Source organism: Eublepharis macularius, chromosome 5 (genome assembly GCF_028583425.1).
Source record: "Eublepharis macularius isolate TG4126 chromosome 5, MPM_Emac_v1.0, whole genome shotgun sequence".
Classification (NCBI taxonomy): domain Eukaryota; kingdom Metazoa; phylum Chordata; class Lepidosauria; order Squamata; family Eublepharidae; genus Eublepharis; species Eublepharis macularius.
The window spans coordinates 131769012-131789500 of NC_072794.1; the positions used below are offsets into that span (position 1 = coordinate 131769012).

The 20489-nt window shown below is 39.5% G+C and overlaps 1 protein-coding gene across 1 annotated transcript in view; it reads left to right on the forward strand.

Annotated features, from left to right (window-relative positions):
• RALGAPB (Ral GTPase activating protein non-catalytic subunit beta) overlaps window positions 1–20489 on the forward strand; it is a 100537-nt gene that overhangs the window by 48604 nt on the left and 31444 nt on the right. Inside the window, exons 9-16 of the mRNA XM_054979886.1 lie at window positions 1822–1967; window positions 2094–2310; window positions 8524–8725; window positions 10697–10864; window positions 13007–13121; window positions 14845–14992; window positions 19412–19476; window positions 19649–19781. Of these exons, the coding sequence (XP_054835861.1) occupies window positions 1822–1967; window positions 2094–2310; window positions 8524–8725; window positions 10697–10864; window positions 13007–13121; window positions 14845–14992; window positions 19412–19476; window positions 19649–19781 (1194 nt within the window). The remainder of the gene's footprint in view (window positions 1–1821; window positions 1968–2093; window positions 2311–8523; window positions 8726–10696; window positions 10865–13006; window positions 13122–14844; window positions 14993–19411; window positions 19477–19648; window positions 19782–20489) is intronic.

Sequence of the window (20489 nt, forward strand, 5' to 3'; positions counted from 1 at the left end):
TAACATGAAACATGCTGATCAGCCCTGGCCTTTTATTTGACAATGATACTGACCATAATAAACCTCCCAAATGTTTTTAACGAAAGTCAATTATGAAGGAAAGTGGGCGTTTAAAAGAAAAGTTCAGTAATCTTTTAATAATTGACATTGGCATGTGATAACTATTTTGAAGAATGCTATTTAAAATTTGTTGCAGTACGAGAGAGAGGTGCCCTTCTAAGTAAGTAGCACAATTCAAATTAATATGATCATTTTCCTTAAACTGCATTTATAAGGAAAATTATTATAACTGTACTATATTAATCTTCAATTAAATATTCATGTTTAATTTGATATTTAAATATAGTTTTTTCAAAGTCTGAGTTCTTGGATGAATGTTTCCTTACATCAGAATACTGCTTCTTTATTAATCCAATAGTACCATTCCTCTTCAATTGTGCTAATTGTTGCACCAGCAGGCAGAAAAGTATTGTCAATCACACACTTGCAAATTGTCTCTGTCCTTTTATTTCCCATGGATTAAGATTTCTTCCTCATAATTTTATTCATAAAGAACTGTCTAAAAGATAGCATGTATTCTAGATCCAAAATTTGAAAATGTTACTATATTATAGGCACTTTATATCCAAACGTCGAATTTCTGGTATGCAATGCTGAAAGATAAGGGAACGGGGTCATTTTCATAGGGGGAAGGTAGAGGAAGTGAAGTGCCAACTGGTTTCTTCACCATGTTTTGGGAAATGTTACTTTGAGCTGCACCTGTGACACATTGGAGTAATAGTAAATTGGATCATTTCCAAGAGGAGTAGCATGAAACTTCCAGGCCTTTTCTAGTTCTGCTTTATGCTAATCTTTTGAAGAGAGAAATAAAGGATAATGTGGAAATGGCGAAGCAGATGCTGTTATAACAGTGTGAGCTCTTAGTTTCCAAAAGTAAGCCAGAAGGGAGTCTTCATTGTCTCAGTGAAACTGACATTTGGTTCTCCAGTAATTCTTTTTAAAAAGAACTACTTCAACTCTGGCTACATAAGAAAACCATGTCAAAGATGAACCATTGCTTTTTACAATCATGTTTGCTGTTAATGATAGTGTTCTTCAACCTGGAAGAAAAGAGAATCTGCTACAATGCAAATACAACTAAGCTTGAGCAGTGTTGTGTGCTGAGTAACAGTGTAAACAGTTGTAGTAGTGCTTGATTTCATATTTGCTCCTATGTTCAGTGTATGGAAAAGGATGATAGTGAAAGCTCCATATCTGAGTGCAGTTGAGGGGGAATTTTTTCATGCATGCTGTTTTAACATAACTAATTGAAAGATGTTTTATACATGGAAACTATCAGTTAATTCCCATTTGATACTTGTGTTTAGTTCTGCATACTTAATTGTATGGTTGAATGCAGGATTGGTATCCAAATTCCTTAGTTTGGGAGCTGCTCATTTTAATGGAAGGGGATTGTTTTTTCAGGTCAGGCTTTTCTGCTAGATAAAAGTAAATTAATAGTTACTGTGACATTTTTAGAAGAAAGTGGCTTTTAAACAGTCCTTGTTCCTCTGCTTCCTATTGGTCCTCTTCTATTCTTAGGTTCAAATGTGTGCATTTGCTCACCTTTATGAGGTAAGCGGCAAACTCATATGTGGTTATTCCAAATAATTTCCCTAATCGCTTTCCAATTTGAACTAACTCTACAGATATTTTTAATATGGGTGCTGGTGTGGAAGGGGTTTTTGTTTGGTGCTGATGTCTTACTTAAATCTGAACCTCAAAGTTCCACAGTGGGATTTTGGGAAGATCTGTTACTCAGTTTTCCTCTTTATCCTTCAGGTATTTCACGACCAAGATCAGATAGTGCTCCGCCCACACCAGTAAATAGACTGAGCATGCCCCAGGCTACTGCTGTCAACACAACTCCACCTCACAATCGAAGGCATCGAGCTGTAACTGTGAATAAGACAATGAAAAATAGCACAGTAAGCCTTTATGCTTAGTATAACAACGATTGGCTTTCATGTAGTGCTGGTGATGAGTTAATAACATCTGCTATGACAGAGTGACTTTTTCTAATCCAATGATGGTTTTCTTTTTGGTTCAAATAGGCTAGCACGGCTCATTCTTCCAAAGTACAACCCCAGCCATCCTCCAGTTCTCCACTGTCTAGCCCCAACCAGACTGGTTCTGAGCCTCGACCACTCCCTGCTCCCCACAGGCCAAAGGTTAACAGTATCTTGAACCTCTTTGGATCGTGGTTATTCGATGCAGCATTTGTTCACTGTAAACTTCATAACGGAATAAACAGAGACAGCAGTATGACTGGTAAATATTACTTATCAAATTGGCACATTCCCTTTCACATTTGCTGACATTTCCTACCTGCAAGATTAACATGTCTGGCTAACCAAAGCCCAAATCTGATAGAGTGGCATGATTAACCAATATAAAATTATATTAGAAGTTCTAATGACAGCATTTGATTTTTTTCAAGAAAATAAGAAAGTATGTTTATGAAAGACTGTTGTTTCTAGTTTGGGTCAAATGTAAACTAATTCTTCTGAGTATCTTGGCCTAGAGTATAATGCTCACAGTGTCTTTGAAAGCAGGTTTTGTTTCCATGAAATATCAAATATTTAATTAGTAGAAAGGCAGGCAAGCACTACAGCAGGATCTGTGTAAATTTATTTGAGAAATGTTCATGAAGGCACCAATCCATGAAATGTGTGCCTTTATACATTTCTTTTAACTTCGAAGGTTCTGTAAACTTGTGGCTTTCAATCTTCCTAACTACTACACCAATTTTGTTTCATTTTATCTCATTGTTTTCCTAGTTTTCATATTCAGGCTTAAAACAAGACATGATAAAAATAAATGTCCTGTCTAGAATAAATGAATTCATTGCAGCAACATTGTATTAGCAGGATACAAAAAGGCTTGTCATCACAAACCTATTATACCAAAGTTGATTTCATGATGAGCCCAGAAACTTTTACCAGAATAAAAGGATTATAATAGCAAGGGTGTTGCTGGTACAGTTGTAATTGGTTAGTTGAAAATCTGACTAGTTTAGTTCATCTTACAGGCAGTTTGTTTGTACATGTATAGAAACAACGACATATGTAGACCCAAAAGATTTCTTTGTGGAGAATGGAGTTGCATGCTCTTAGATTTGACCAAAATGATGTTTGAAATATTACAGGTTTATTTATTTTTATTTATTTACTTCCTTTATACCCCACTGTTCTCCCCAATGGAGATCCAAGGTGGCTCACATAATTCTCCTCTCCTCCATTTTATCTCCACAACAACCCTATGAGGTAGGTCAGGCTGAGAGTGTATGATAGCCTAAGGTCACCTAGCAAGCTTCCATGGCAAAGTGGGGATTTGAACCTGTTCTCCCAGAGTCTGATACTCTAACCACTACACCGTGCTGCTTTATCCTTTCATTTCTTTGGGGGGGTAAATGAGCTATTCCTTCCTCTTTTCTAATGTTTATCTCTACATTGTAATCTGATATTCCTTTGCTTATTCGTTGTGGTTCTAATGTTTCTTTCCAACAGAATAACTGGTAAAATGGTGATGAATTGGGAGAGCCATAGCCCCTCAGAATGGTACTCTAAAGGAGTATTGTCCAGCCTTCTCCAAGAAATTCCTGCAGTTAGTGATTAACTTTGGTACCTCAATGATGTTTGGCAGCTTCCTGATAGGTTGCGCTTGAAAGGTTCCTAGATAAATCATGCAACAAATGGCCTGTGAGTTTTAGGGGACACTGCTGGTATGATTTTGCTTGTCTTGGCGTGCTGACAGCATCTTTTTGCGTCATATGTTTATACTCTGTTAAGTTATATTGTAGGAGTTAGCATCACCCATTTCTCTGTTTAAATTAGGACACCCATTTGTTGAAATCACTTGAGTTTGTGAAAAGAATTGTAATTTATTTCAGCACAGTTTTAGTGAGAAATTTAGGTTAATTATATTTAGAGAGCTGGCCTAGTATAGCATCCCATTGTAGTTTTACTAGTTCTAATGTTTGCATTGACGCTTGCTTTTTTGGAAGAAAAATCAATATCTTAGTATCCTTGTTTCAAAGAACTTCCAGGCCCAAGCAGTTTTTTGGGCCCAGGACAAATATGTAAAATGCCCCCCACATCACAGTCTTTCAAGCCATACATAGAATATCATGAACCATGAAAATAAGTTTGTTTTAGTTATGAAATCAATATTAGACATTCTACATTTCTGAAGATAGATCAAGATGGGTAGCCGTATTAGTCTTATCTGTAGCAGTGGAAAAGAGCAGGAGTCCAATAGCACCTATAAGACTCACAAAATTAATTGTAGGATATGAGCTTTTGTGAGCCTCTGAAGAAGTGAGCTGTGGCTCATGAAAGCTCATACCCTACCACTGATTTTGTTAGTCTTATAGACACTACTGGACTCTCGCTCTTTTCCACTTCTACGTTTCTGGAAAATGCCCACTTTTATCCTGTCAATACCTTAAAAAAATTCTAATGGACAAATGTGTCTGCAAAAATTCGGCCAGTTAATGTAAAGCTTTATTTTCCTAGCCTTTTTGTTGCAAAATCATGCACTGGCCCCTCCAAGTCAATTTCTAATGCAAGTTCATACTCAGTAGAAGGCTGGCTAGGTGGCTTAACAGTTCTTGCCCCATTGTAGAACACCTGTCGTTTTTGATGAGTGCTAGCTTACCAAAACTTCTTTCGGGTTCTTCTGCAGTCACTGGCAGTGTACAAAGAATCTGTAGGGCTATGCACACATTACTGAAAATCAATTGCCATGGACTCAGTTTCTGTATTGAAATCATTTTCATCTTGATTTTGTTCATCTGCTTTCCTAGTTGCCTCACTGCAGAAAGGCCTTTTCTGATTTGTAAAACTGAAGAATCAATTGGTTTCTTTTTGTTTCTTTTTGTTCCTTTTCCTTTACCTCCTTATGTTCTGGCTGTTTATAGCCACCACCAGACCAGGCAGCATAGTGTGTGTTTTTGACTGCCTGTGAGTGATTTAGACACTTACATATATTTTGGGTCTGCAGATCCTGCCAGAAGAAGCAGCAGCATTTTCTCACACAGTTTTATCATGCTTTGCTTTTCCCTTCTCACCAGGTGCCCCTCCCACTTATGCAAAAGGAACTCTGAAATTGGTAGTTCTTGATATGATAAACCCAGGAGGCCCTGCAGTTCAGAATGTTGCTTAAAATTGCTGCTCTGACACTGCTTCTGATTGGCTGTAGCAAATCTCACAAGTTTTTTGCGGGCTGAAAATTCCTAACCTCACCATTCACGGAGGGTGGGTTTTGCTATTCTGCAGTATATCCAAATGGCACATCATCAAATAGAAGTAGGCAATTTCTCTAAATATAAACTGTCAGTGGCTTTCTCTATCCTTCTACTATTTTTCAAACACCCCCCCCCCGGTGGTATTATACAAAATATATATGTGCCACAGATACAGCCACAGATTACAGAACCCTTGAAGAAAGTCAGGGAGAAGAGTCCTTGTTGTATGCTTGAGCTGTAGGCAACTCTTTAATAGAATCCAGAGAGTAGAGACCAGTTTACATGTCTCTTACATGTTGCAGTTGCTGTGGAAATAATGAACCTTGGCAAAGCCAACCAGATGAGAAGCTCTGCAAAGAAGCTTCTGTGTTGGTGGAGCTGTTAGTATACATTAAACTTGCCATGAGTTGGGTAGGAGCTGCTTTACAAATAGAATTTTCGTGCAGTTTGACAGCTTTGGGATTTGGATTTCTGCAGTGACCATTAAATGTAATGTAAATCAACATTAACTTCTATTTAAAACAAGCAAGCCCTCCATATTCCTACATAAGTATCTATTCTTCATGTTTGCAGAAGCTTGACTGTATAGTGGGAAAACATCCTGTTGTGATGGTTAATGCTAAACAAGCTGCTTAACTACCTTTCCACTTATACAGCAACTGCTCTTTGCCCAGCTCCTTTTTTGGAGTATATTAGTTTCCAAGATCACTTGCAGACTTCCACTTTTAACCTCTCTAAGAAGTATGGTTAAATTTCTGAACAAGAATTCCTTCAACAACTGTTCTATTTTTATTCTGCACTTCTTTTGACTAGGAGGAAGAAGTTAAACTTAATAAAAGCCCTTTTCCTTCCTTTGTTGACGTTGGCAAATAAACAGTTCTGAGTATAGACAGACTAATGTAGGATAGTGGTAAAGTATTTACATTCTCCCCTCCTAAGTCCAGCTAGTTTCCTTGTAGAGTAGATTTTCAGCTTGTTGGTACATGAATTATAAACAAAATTCTGCCTGAATTAAGAAAGGATAACACTTCTTCTACAAGTCTGAATGTGCATTGATATATATAAGTCTAATCCTGTGGCAGCATACTACTATAACCTTTGCTGTTCGTTGTTCTGCATGATACTTTAAAAACCATAGTTTTGGACCCTAACGCCAATTTCCTGTGTGTAACAAGCCTGCAATATCACAAGCTTTTACTCTGTTTTTCAAAAGCTTAAAATCAGCTTAACTTGTATTACAGTTTCACCATCTTTAAAGTATTTTATAACTACTGCTGTCCTTTGATTTGTTTCCATTTTATTTCTATTATCTTGCAGCATCTTTTATCCAAATTCTTCTTTCTTATAAATCTTGTAAGTAGGAACTAGTAGCTTCTGTTTAATTGCAGTCATTTTTAATTTTGTTTTCCATAATTCCATTTTTTTTTAGTTTATATCATGTTCATCATTCCCTGTAGCTTTTGCTCTTTACATGGGAAAGACCAGTAACTGTGTGGCTTTTTAAATGGGGAAGATTGTTGGCAAAAGCAAATTAATATGCCTGAATTAGTCCCATCATTTTCTGTACTCTAGTCTGTGATCATGTCATGAATTTGAGGATTTTGCACTAACCGTGTTTTTTTCTTAAAGCTTATTTTATACAGACCTAGTGTTTTGATTTGTATGCATTTTGCATGTAGTGGTTTTTTTCTTTCTAATTATAATATTTTGCTGGATAGCTTATTCAGGACAAAAATGGCTCATGGGAAAACGCATAAAGATTTGGGTTTATTTGTTATTCAATTAAAATACAGGAAGAAATTTTAAAAGCTTAATGAAATCTGCCACTAGTTCCAAATTGTTGATTCAACAAATTTGTAACTTAACATTAAAAACCTGAACAGAGCTTCTGTTTGTAAGACTGCAGCTAATACTGCAATTCTGTGCACACATAGTATGGGGGATAAATCTTACTAAATTCAGGTTTACTTGCTTCTGAGTAATTGTATTCAGGTTAGAAAAGCTCTTTCCTCAGATAACTGTTGGGAAGAAAAAATATCTCAATAGTAATAATAAACCAGCAGCCTTTTCTATAAGTAAGAAAGCATATAACTGTTCTAGTTGTTAGGAATTGGGAAAATCTCTAGGAAAATTACATTCATTGCCCACTCTCTCTTGTTTGCTGTCATATGTTGCTCAAGAAAGAATGTAACGGCTGTATTTCTTGCGCAAGGAATTTACATTAACAAAGGTGTTATAAAAATGTGAAGCTTGGCTGCAGTAGAAAAGAGTATAGGCAGAAAAACGAAGGGCAGCCAATCCTGCATAGCCCTTTGATGTATTTTTAAATGAGTGCTTATAGCAGGGCAATAATTATTTGATCTTGTTGTTAGTCTGTAGCACCAGTGAGATGCATGCTGATCTGCCACATACATGTAGGTGTCTCCAGTCTTGCCATGAGACTCACCTCCATCTTTAGTACTCCTTTAAAAATTCATTTCAGAAAGCTATAGACTTTAAAAGCAAACTTCAGTGGAGCTCAGGAAACAGCTGCCTCAAAGGACATCCTTGAGATATGTAGGGTGTGGGCATGTGTTCTAGGTCCTGGCACATGTTCCTGAGGAGACATTAGCAGCTTGTTGGTAATGGTCCTAAGGTTTTTTAAAAGCAGTGTGTGTGAAAGTTGAGACTCTCTGACGACTTAGTGTGCTGCTTTTCCCAAGCACACTTTTTTTTTATTGTTATCTGGCATCTCTCTCACTGAGCTATAGGCTTAGTTTCAGCAATACAGACAGTACTAGAGTAGCTTCCAAGTGACGGCAAAAGGTGAACGGAGTCCATGGGGGAGACTGGAATGCCTTGTGCAACTGAAAGGGTTGAACCAGATTTTAACATTATAGTGGAGAGAACTGGGGAAATGAGTGACATGGATATGGAGAAATTACAGGGATTGTATTGTTGTTTATGGCTGATAGAAGTAGAACAGAGGCTTCCGGACTTGGATACCATGCATTGTGTATGGAATGCTAAGGGAGATGGTGTGCGTGGAGCCTAAAAAGATACTGAGTCTCATCTCTTCCAGAAGTAGTCATATATTCCCTGATCACTTTATAAACAGAGGCAGCAATTCAAATGTAATGAACTAGCAGCTTTCTATGATGACTAAATTTTACTTGATCTTTGTGTCCAGCATCCCATGAGCCTATTGAATATCTTGACAAACTTAATGAAACTCTGTGCTTCTTGTTTCATTTTAGCTATAGCAACGCAAGCTAGTGTGGAGTTTCGGCGGAAAGGATCACAAATTTCTGCAGACACAATGGCTTCCAATCCCATGTTTGATGCAGGTGAATTTTCGGACAACTATGAAGCAGGCAGAGCAGAGGCATGTGGAACGCTTTGTAGGATATTTTGTAGCAAGAAGACTGGGGAGGATATACTGCCCGCCTACTTATCTCGGTACTTACTTAACTTTAAGTTCTGCTCTTGTCAGAATCTTCTGTTGAATATCCACTGTTTGTCTAAGAGGTTTTTGTAGTTTCTGAAAAGTCTCTTTATGCCGTAGGAAGCAACTCAGTTTAGAATAAATAAGACTGCATTCCATCAGTCTAGATTTACAGAACAAACTGCTGTCTCTGCCATATAGACAAAGCTGTCAAATGGGTGGGTGGTAGTTTGCAATACTGTTTCTCATGTTTTGCCAGGAGATACAGCATAATGCATGACTGCTTTGTATTGCTTTTCCTTACACAGTGTGAGAGACCACTGGTTTGTTTCATGGAGGGAAAATGAGACTGATACTAGTATTTACTCATAGTATATCTAAATAGCTATTAAACATTAGAAGTGTGAGAGTGTGTAGGGAGAGAGCCAATAATGTGATAAAACTTGTAGGAGAGCGCATTTCACTAAACAGTCAGTGCTTTTGATGCTCTTGGTATGCATATGAAAATGCTGAAGCAGACACAGGTGCCAAAAGAGTGCATCATAACCAGCAATATCTGCCGTTACTGTAACATCATACTGTGCTTCCTCTGTTCCTCTTCACTGTGTGCTAAGAGCTGGAACTCATCACAAGTGGCAGCATCTCCACAGTGCTTGTATTATGCGACAAAATTCTAGCGACAAAATTTTATTCCAGCGTAAACTTTTGTGGAACAGAGCCTCTTATATCATTCAGTGAACTAATTGTGGGAAATTTCCTCTGGATAGCTATCTTAGTTCTTAATATACTGTGTGACTTTATTTCAGCTGCAGCAGACTAACAAATTTATCATGGCATAAGTTTTGTGAGGAAGAGGTAACTTTGCCAAATTCATGAAGTACTTACATTCAGTTGGTGGAGAGATTGATAACCAAAGCTACAAGCAACAAAGGGATGGGTTATTACAAAAAGAGGCAGCGTCTGGTACTAAACTATCCTTGTCACTTAGGTGGATATGTTGTTATTGTATCCAGTAACATAAGCCACACTATCAATGGCTCATCTCCTGCACATTCTCTTAGTGTCACATAAGCTATCATGTGCCAGCAGGGTCCACCTGCCATTTACATTGAGTGTACTAGACAGTCTGCATGCATAGAGTAAGAGGTCACAAATCAGCCATTAAAAATAGGAACACTAATTCATGAGCACCTGGGAGTGGTTCACATCCTTTCTTTGTGGCTCATTTACTCTTTAGTAAATCATTGCAACATAGCACACTTTGTTCCTGGGAAACGTGGCCTTCTAACCTTCTCACTTCCCCTGCCTGCCTCCCTCCCTCATCTGCTGTGGATATAATTCTCTCTGGCAGCTGAATGTAACACTTCATGCATCTGAAGTGGGCTCTGGGTCATAAAAGTTATGCTACAATAAACTTTTATTAGCCTTTGAAGTGCCACAATACTTTTTTTTTTAAATTGAGACAAGCTCATTTTAACAGGACAGGGCAGTTCTCATCCTACTTTTGCCAGGTATTTTTACTTGAATTTCCTTATGTAAACTCAAATGCTAAACTTTTTGTTTCCTCTTGCAACTCCTCAGCCCTTCTTGGCTAGCACAACAGTATCTAAGCCATTGTTTTTGTTTTGGCTTTAGTGAAAAGATGGTTTGGCAGTGGCCACCTTAATTATGAGCATGTTATGCCTTATGCCCTGTGTCTAAATAGAGTGCTTAAAGATTTTAAAGCTATTAACTAATGCTGATTTTAGGGGTATCCGTACATCTTCTGGGCAATGATTGATGTTCTTGTATAGCATAACTAATAAAAAATTCTGCTGAGTTGAAATCGCCCATGTTGCTCAGTCTGTAGCATCTTGGTTAAACAGATGAGAGAGCACATACTTTGTAGACCCAGATTCTCCTGTTTTGCTTGAGACTCAGTCCAATACTATTGGATTCCAAATGTTTGTTTCTTACAACTCATTAAGCCTGTCTTTCTCTGCCAGATTTTACATGCTTTTAATTCAGGGTTTGCAGATTGCGGATTCTGTTTGCCATCCAGTTCTGGCTAGTATTATTCTAAACTCCCCTGCATTGTTCTGCTGTGACCTGAAAGGAATTGACGTCTTAGTTCCTTACTTCATTTCAGCCCTTGAAACTATTTTACCTGACAGGTAAAAAATACATATATTTCATGTGCTGTTACATTTTTATTTTTAACTTCTGAACGTTCTTTGGAGGTGCTTTTTATTAAGCCCAGAGAAGTATGAGCAGAGTTCTGCTCATGGAATGCCTCTTTCCCTCCACTTCCTCCCCACTGCAGGGCTGTGTGTACCCCAAAAGCCTCTCCTGAGAGCCTAGAGACTCTTGGGAACAGAGAGCCAGTTTGGTGTAGTGGTTAAGAGCGCGGGACTCTAATCTGAAGAGCCGGGTTTGATTCCCAACTCCTCCACTTGAAGCCAGCTGGGTGACCTTGGGTCAGTCACAGCTCTCTCAGAGTTCTCTCAGCCCCACCCACCTCACAGAGTGTTCTGTTGTTAGTGGGGGATAATCCCTCTATTAGTGGGGATAATTCAAGATAAACTACTCTGAGTGGGCATTAAGTTGTCCTGAAGGGCGATATATAAATCAAATGTTATTATGTTATTATTATCAGATATTTCATGGGAGGCTCCATCTGGTGAGGGGAAATATGCAAGGAGAGGAGGACATCCTGGAGCTTGGGTACACTTTCTCCCATGATTCGTGGAGGCAGAATATTAGGTCATTGCTTTCCCGACCTCTTGGGAACAGTGTCAAATATTTCATGGGAGGGGAAATATGCAAGGGGAGGTGGCTTTCTACCATTTTTTTTTTTTGCAGAAATAGAAATGCTTTTCTTGCACAAGGGGGTGCAGTCTGGCTCATAGGTGAATGGGGCACTTTACTCACGGCTGATGGGGTTTAGAATGAAGAGAAGAATTGTTACTTCATTGTTCCTCTTATCTTAATGTCTTGCAGACTCATACAACTAATGTGGTATGAGTGCATTTAGGAATTAAGATCCATTTGCCCTGTTCACCACTTTTGTATTATGTCCCAGTGAAAGTGATGACTGAAAAAACTCAGAAATACCATTTGGAGGGACATTTTGGGCTTCAGTAGGAGGGGGAGACAGAAGTACCACTCCTTGTATGGAAATCCCTTCCATCCACTGAAATCTGGATCTAAGCCTGTTTCTTCAGTACTCTTAGAAGACTGGTTTATAATTTATAATGTGTTGGATCCTACAAAACACAAGCTCAAGGCTGTTGCTGAAGTAGGTCTTTTAAACCTTCCCATTCCTCCGACAGCCCCTTAAGACCCTTGGAAAACAAATTCAAAAGTTGGGGGAGCCTTGTGGACAAAATGTTGTACTTCATGGGGCCTGCAGTGAAGAAGAGGAATGGAGTGCATTGTTGCCCCTTCTCCCTTTTTAACTTTGCTCCATCAGCAGTTAGGAGTAGAGGGTGATTGTGTTTAATTTCCCCTTCTCACTGCAGCCCCTCCTTATGTCTTCTGGTGTTTGTTTACGAGGCTCCTGTAACCCCCAGCACTGGATTTGGGGGTAGTCTGAGGAAACTGCTGACCAAAGGGGAGGAAAGTTCTGCCTTTGCGATCATGTTTTTTAGGCTCTAACCCAAGCATTGTAGTGACCCTTCATCAACACAATTTGCCCATAATTTAAGGCAATGAGTACCAAAGTGCAGTTGGCAGTTGATTTGTAGTTACATTTAATTGCAACAGGTTTACTGCAGAAAATGTAGCACATACATATTAAATACCTCACTGTATATCTTGAAGAAACGAGGAGTGGAAAAACTAATTTAGCTTTGTTTTTTCTTGCCTTCTATTTTCTAGTCCTCATTGCCACTCCCCCTCCCTTCCCCAGAAAGATTTTGGCCATGCTGTAAACATATTTTCAAGACGCCTGGTACTCTTGGGAGTCTGTTATAAGCCACAAACAAGCATCAAGGATCACATGCAGCCTTCCCATATAATAGTGCAAAACCTTGAAACGTCCAGATTTTGAGTCCGGAATGTTGATTGTTTCAGTACAAAGGTGAAGGCTTTGTCTTTTAGCTGTAGGCATAATCCCCTACGTTAATGTTGAGTGATAGTTTGGGTTCTTGCAGTACAGCACTGAGTTCTTAAAGCCAGTTCGCACATCACAAAATCCTAAGACTTATACCCACTTTAGCTATTTGTAACCAAAGTGAAAACTTTCACAGTAACCTCTCTGCATTATAGTTTGGGCTTTAAAATAGAGACTGATATTGAATTGATTCCATTTTTAGGGAACTTTCCAAGTTTAAATCATATGTGAATCCCACAGAGCTAAGAAGAGCCTCTATCAACATCTTGCTCTCCTTGTTGCCTCTTCCTCATCATTTTGGAACAATAAAGTCAGAGGTAATCCAACAGCTTTCAGTGTCATTTTATGCCAATCTTATAAATAGCCAAGTGGCCCTCATGTGTGGATACTTAAATCCAGAGATTGGAGCCTTGACTGGGCAAGACAGACCTCGGGGGGGCGGGGGGGGGGAAGAAGGGTCAGGGCTCTTTCTCGGGCTGTTTTGGCCTTTGAGAGGACTGATTGGGATCAAGCCAGAAGCAACTGCCAGATGATTTGATACCACATGACTTTGGCCTGGCTGCTTACTGGTGTTCAACAGCAGCCTCTCCCCAAAATCCATGTAGTGTAGTGATTAGAGTTTCAGAGTAGGATCTGGGAGACTCAGATTTGAAACATGACTCTGCTGTGGGAGCTCACTGGGAGACTTTGATTCACTCACCCACTCTGAGTCTAACTTACCTCTCATGTTGTTATGAGAATAACATGGAGGCAAGGAGAATTATGTAAGCTGCTTTGGGTCCCCAGTTTGGAGAAAGACGGTATATAAATGAAGTAACTAATAAATATAAATGAAGATGGGGAGCATATAAAAGGTATGTTGTTTGGTGGGTTTGAAGGAGAGAAGGATGTAAGGACAGATGAGAATATGGACGCTGCCAGGAGGAGGGAAACAAGAAATAGTGTGGGGAAGGGGATACAGGAGAAAATGAAGTACCCCCATAAGTCCGTACCACACAACTGGGCTCAGCCCAGCCATCACCATGCAACTGGGCCATAGGGAAGAGTCTGCAAAGGAGGGGGGAGGTGAAGACAGAGTAACAGACAAAAGTGGATAGAAAGGAGAGAAGGAAGCTTGGAAAGGAGGAGGGGCAGGGAAGGGAAAGAGGACGTGGGGGGCAAGGTGTAAATCAGATGTCCCCCCACAAGTCCATGCAGGTTCCACACTCGTTTAGCCTACATCTGAAGTCAGATATATCTATGGATCAGAGGTTAAGATAGAGAACTTTTGTAATATGGTAAGAAAAATGTGCTTAGAGTGGAGTGGAGGCAAAAATAGAAATTGAGACTGATTAGACCTTAGCACATGTCATAAGACAACTTGAACCAGCAAAGAGATGCTTAGTGTGGAATTGCAGAAGTAACCAGAGATCTGGGTAGTGTACAGGATAAATATGAATCCAGAATTCCATGCTTTGAATTTCCCCTCTGTATGTGAACTCGTTAGCTGAGCTGAAAATAATGTGTTGCGTGAAATGATCTGCAAGTCAAATCCTGCTGTTTACTGGTTTTACTCAAATATTGACTCTGGAATTCGAGTGACACCCCCCACCCCAGGAATTGCAGGGGGGCTGCAGCGGGGTGTCCCCCTGCTACTCTCTTGGCTCAAGGGCTCTTCTGCAAGAGAACAACTGTGGAATCCAACTCAATGTACATAAAGTCCTTTAAGCACTGAAATAAATGCTAAGTATTATCCCCGATCTTAAGCATAAGTGACAATCTAAATTGACTTTCTAGAGGAAGTTTATAGAGTTCATTCCTTTTATGTAGAGCAAGAACTGCTATGCTTCATTGATTGTGTTTTCATTTTGCTAGAAGGCCAGTTTTGCAGTCTGTTTAACTGCTCTGTGTCACTGTGTCAGGCTTCTGTGGGGGCAAGAAAAGGTTTGTAATACAAGATAGCATTAAAATATAGTGTACTACATGTTTGTTAAATATATAAACAGGTTCTACTGTTTGTCCCTGTCTTGCTATGGATGATAACATGCATTTATTTTTTAGGTCGTTCTGGAAGGAAAATTCAGCAATGATGACAGTTCATCCTATGATAAACCAGTAACCTTCCTTTCCTTGAAACTGAGGCTTGTGAATATACTTATAGGAGCACTCCAGACGGAAACAGACCCCAATAACACACAGCTGATACTAGGTTGCTTTTTAAAACTTTGCTCTATGAAATGAACTTTTGAAAATGTGCTCTTCTTTTGTAGTTCAGGGTTCATGGTAATCTTCAGAGACATGTTGGGTGCAGTACCTGAATGGTAGCAGACTCAGATTTGATGCTGGAATGACTGCAAGTTACTAGAACTAGGAAGTTGCCAGATTGGCTTCCTGCCTGTATGATAAACTCTCCAGCGTTCTTAGGGTTGGAGAGCATGGCAGGGAACTAATAGGGAGCAAGTACAGAGAGCATCAGGATTATTGTCTTGTTCACATTTCTATTATCCTCCAAATGGGTTTCTCAATACAAAGAAACTTTGCTTCTTGGGTGTATTTTTTTAAAAAATAAAAAATACGCTAGCTATATAAATAAACTTACTTCGCTAGTGTACATTTTGAACAAGACTCAACCATAATCCTCTAATCTACGCAGTCTCCTATGCAATCTATACCAGCATGAGAACTTCTTTTCTAATGTCCTCTTCAGGAAGTTTTTTGTTCTAATACTGAATAAAGGATAAAACAGAGTTTTTGTCCATTAAAATAACATGCCAACCAAGATTCCATATTTTGCAGGGTTTGTTGTTTCCAATGCTGAGCAAGGAATATTCTGCCTACAATAGTTATTTGTCTCAAAAGATGCAATTGTTCTTTAGACATCTTCCAGAGAAATATTCTAACAGATAATAAGGGTGATATTTCCATATTAATCCCTCTGTATGTGTGTTATGTGCTATCAAGTTGCTTCTGATTTATGGCAACTCTACGATATTGACAGGATCCTGGCATCTGTGAAAGCCACAACCTGTACACTGGACCCTTGTGCATCTTGGCTGCTAAAATCATGTAAAGACCACATAGCCTTTGAGGTGTATTGTAAATCAGTCACTAACTTAGGGCACCTTCTCCTGGCTTCTCAGACAGGCGGTTATCCACCCGCTACATAAAAATCCATCCCTAGACAGAAACCTTGTGGCCAATTATCACCTCGTCTCTAATCTGCCCTTTCTGGGCAAAGTGATCATGAGAGTGGTAGCTGACCTGCTCCAGGTCTTCTTGGATAAATCTGGTGCTTTGGACCCATTTCAGTTGGGTTTCAGGCCTGCCTACAGGATGGAGACTGCTCTGGTGGCGCTAGATGATAATCACCAGATGTACATAGACAAAGGTCATGCGCTCCTGCTGGACTTGTCTGCTGCCTTTTATACAGTAGACTATGCCATCTTTTTTGAGGCACTTGGAAGTAGAAGTGGGTCCATTCTCTTGGAATGGACTCAGAGGGTAGCTGTTGGAGACCAACTATCTGCAGAATGGGAATTATTGTGCGTAATTCTACAGGGTGCACTCTTTTCCCTCATGTTGTTCAACCTTTACGTAACACCTTTAGGAGAACTAATTCATAGCTATCAATATGCAGATGACACCCAGCTCTATAGCTCACTATCAAAATCTCGACAGTAATGATTTTAGGTTGCTGTTTGACAGCTGTGGTCAGATGGCTGAAAGCAAACAGATTGAAACTAAATCCAGACGAGATAGAAGTGATGCTGGTTGGGAAGGCAGAGATCTTGAAGGACACTGTGCTTCCCACTTTCAGTGGAGTTCATCTGACCCTTGCAGACTCAGTCAAGAGCCTGATCCAGGGCTATTGCTAGAAAAGCAAATGAAGGTGGCCACAAAAAATGCTCTCCACAAACTCAGCCTAGCCTGGAAGATGGCCCTCTACCTCAACACGGACAATCTGGCCACCTAGATTCATGCCATGGTAACATTGAGACTTGACGGCTGCAATGCACTATACATTGGTCTCCCCTCCCCTGAGCTCGGAGACTTCATTTCGTGCAGAACGCTGCAGCTCAGCTGTTATCAGGATCTAGGAGAACCGTGAATATTACTCCCATTCTGCAGTCACTCCATTTGCTTCCTATCAGTTACCAAGCCCAGTTTGGTTTTGGCTATCACCTGCAAAGCTCTCCATGGCCTTGGTCCATCATATCTATGGGACTGCCTATTCCCCCACGGCAACTTCTCTTATCTGAACAGGGTCTTCTGCAGGTATCACCCTTCACATGGGCAAAATCAACAGCTGCCCATACATAGTCTTTCTCTGTGGTGGAATGGCCTACCTAAGGAGGTTAGGGAAAGCTCCCACTCTCCTGGCCTTCCGTAAAGGTAATGGTAGCCCCCCCTGTGCAAGCACTGAGTCATTACTGATCCATGGGGGGACGTTGCATCACGTTTTCTTGGCAGACTTGTTACAGGGTGGTTTGCCATTGCCTTCCCCAGTCATCTACACTTTACCCCCAGGAAACTGGGTACTCATTTTACCAACCTTGGAAGGATGGAAGACTGAGTCAACCCTCTGCCCCACGTAAACAATGCAAAACCGAATTGTTCAAGAGGATTTTTTGCACAGATGAGAGAGCTGTACTGTAAGAAAGTGGCCTCAGGAGATCCATCAATAAAGGGATAAGGATAAGGATGTGCCAGAGCTTTCACTTCTATTTCTGTAAACAATGAAGGACCATAGAGTTTATTACTTTTGCTGTAAACGGTGAGGGACCATAGACTTCGCTACTGTATCAGTCATGGAATTTGTGCCCTTTTTCAACACTGTTAAATCTTTAAACCTTTTCATTCTTTCTCTTTAAATCTTGCAGATTGCATGTATATACCTATTATATATATATTGAAATGTCATGATATTGATTGTACTGACTTGCACCATGTAATCCGCCTTGAGTCTTAGTGAAAAAGGTTGATTATAAATTAGGTAATTAAATAAATATGAATGAAAGGCCTCCAAAACATCCTATCGTTAACTGCCGTGCTTAGATCTTGCAAACTAAAGGCTGTGGCCTCCTTCATTGAGTCAAGCCATCTCATTTTGGGTCTTCCACTTTTCCTACCACCTTCCACTTTTCCTAGCATTATTGTCTTTTCAAGTGAGTCTTCTCAATGAATATATATTTCATAATTTCTCTGAATGGATTTCTATTTAATATTCTAACTATGTGACATTCTCTCCATATATGCCAAAAGATCCTACTTGGTATGCTGTTTGTGTAGAGCTGTGCAGCAGTCTGTAAATAGGGCTAACACCAGCTATACCTCTTGAATCTGTTTAGAGTAGGGGGTCCTGATCAGTAGCCCATCTGGATTGCTTAGCTCACTGTCTTCCAAATAATATATTAAAATATCTTCTTTTTTTCAGACCAACTTCTGTGTTTCATTTTTCCCTTTATTTAAGAAGAAGCTTTTTCCCTTGCTCCTTTATTTAATCAGCACAGTTCTCTCAAGAATAATTTAGCAAAACATTGTAGCAATGATTGCTATTTTGCATGATACAGCAGCACTTTTGCTACATGAAGCAGTAATTTTTTAAAAGAAGGTTAGTGAAGGATACCGGAAAGTTACTCTGTTTAGGCAAGCATTGTATCTGTTTGCATTTTCCAAAATTCTGCGTTCAGGGAGCCATTTGGATTCCATGAAAGTTAAATTTTGCAGTACAGGGTTGGAATGATGGCTGGCATGAAGTTCCAGTACAATAAAATTTCCTACAAAGCCCACCTGCTTTCCTTTAGTGCTTAACACTTTTCCAAGAGTTTTTTGTTGCCTTAGCTTGCAGCTGTTGCTTTGCTACTATTTAAGCAGCTCTCTTGAATAGTGCTTTACCTCAGTTTATTTACCACTCTATATTTTGGGAGCATTTAAAAAGTTTTTCCTTTTTCTTTTGCCCATAATATTGTTCATGTAATTATCACTGTTGAATATGATGCATGTAATCATGTTATAGAGGAGTAAAAAACCTTATTTAATATATAATCTTTTAATGTAGAGTTGAGGCAAAATCTGACTTTCAGTATTTAAAAAGCCTATTCTATCAGATGAGATTAATTTGAACATCCAATTTTTCTGTTAGTGTCTGAATTCTGCTCAAAGGCTTTGATCCTAAAGCTTGTGTGCTAGAAAGTAAGTTCTGTTAAAATTAGTGGAATGTTGCTGAAAGCCAGTTGACTTTAGTATAGTACTAACTGCAGTTGATACCTGATGTTATATCAGAATTGTCACTGTATTCCAGACAGGCTAAAATGACAAAAGTTGAAAAATTACAACTTCTGCTTTTTCAAACATTGGAAGCATGCCTCCTCTAACTTGTGAGTGACGGAGGATTACTTGATGAGCTGTCACAAAAATAAACCTAGGGTCCAATATTGCCAAAATAGATCTGCAAGGAGATGCTATAGTTTTCATAACTTTGAGATACTTTATCCAAGAATCCTTTTAATGAGCAACAAAATCTCTAGTAATATACAGAATACCAGTGCCAATGGTGTCCTGTTTTGGGAGAGTGCTTGAGGTCTATCATACAAACTTCAAATATGAACTGTCTTTTTTAATTCTGTAGGTGCAATGTTAAATATTGTGCAAGATTCAGCACTTCTAGAAGCTATTGGCTGCCAGATGGAGACGGTAAGATTCCTCTCGTTGAGATACCCTTGTGTTCGGGGAAAGGTTGCTAGGTGCCCTGTTGTGTCATCATAGATTGTCCCATTCAAAAGTGTGCAAATGATGTATTCTCAGCTGTGAAAGAATAATCAAGTAGCCTTCACCCATTCATAAAAGCTTCTTTCTAACTTAACAGAATGGTGGTGAAAATAATACCTTGAAAAGCCACAGTCGCACGAACAGTGGCATTAGCACGGCAAGTGGAGGAAGCACAGAGCCTACTACTCCTGACAGTGAGAGACCTGCACAGGCTCTCCTAAGGGATTATGGTAAGGACATGGGCTTCTTAAATACCAAGATGTCCCACTTTGATGAATTCCATTTTTAATGTTTCTTTATGCGTGTATTCAAACACATGAGCTCCAGAAGGGATTTTTTTTTTAGTTGAAAGATTTTGGCCAACTTGTGCTTAATATATAAAAATAAAGAGGAAACTTCGTTCTTTTGTTTCATTATGAACTGGGGCAAAAATGTCAGTCATTATTATTGCTTGAATGGAAGAGGGTTAAGAGAGACTGTATATAAAACAAGAACCCTGATGGGAGTAGGGTATGTATGAGATGAATGTCTCTGTCCAGAGATACATTATCCCTAGCAAATTGGATTCAGTGGCGATGAGTCACCTTGTGTCATGGGAAGTTTTGAATATATTGCAAGGGGAAGGGGGCTCCCGCTCTGGCTCATTCCATTACTGTTAATCCAACTCCCCCCTTCAGTTGCTACTGTTGATCTTTCCCACCCACTACTGTGGCCATTTGGATCTGCCCCTATGCTAGAAAAGGCTTCAAGGTGCTTCAGTGATGCTGTTGGTTTCTGTAGGTTGGTGCCATCTTCGTGGCTTCCATTTAGCTTCCCCACAGTTGGAGCAGGTTGAACCCTATTGCGATGGTGACTGGGGATATCACTTAACATTGTGTGGTGTTCCAGTTTGTTGCCTGTTTTCAGCTTTGCATTTGTTATATTTGCATTTTGCAAGG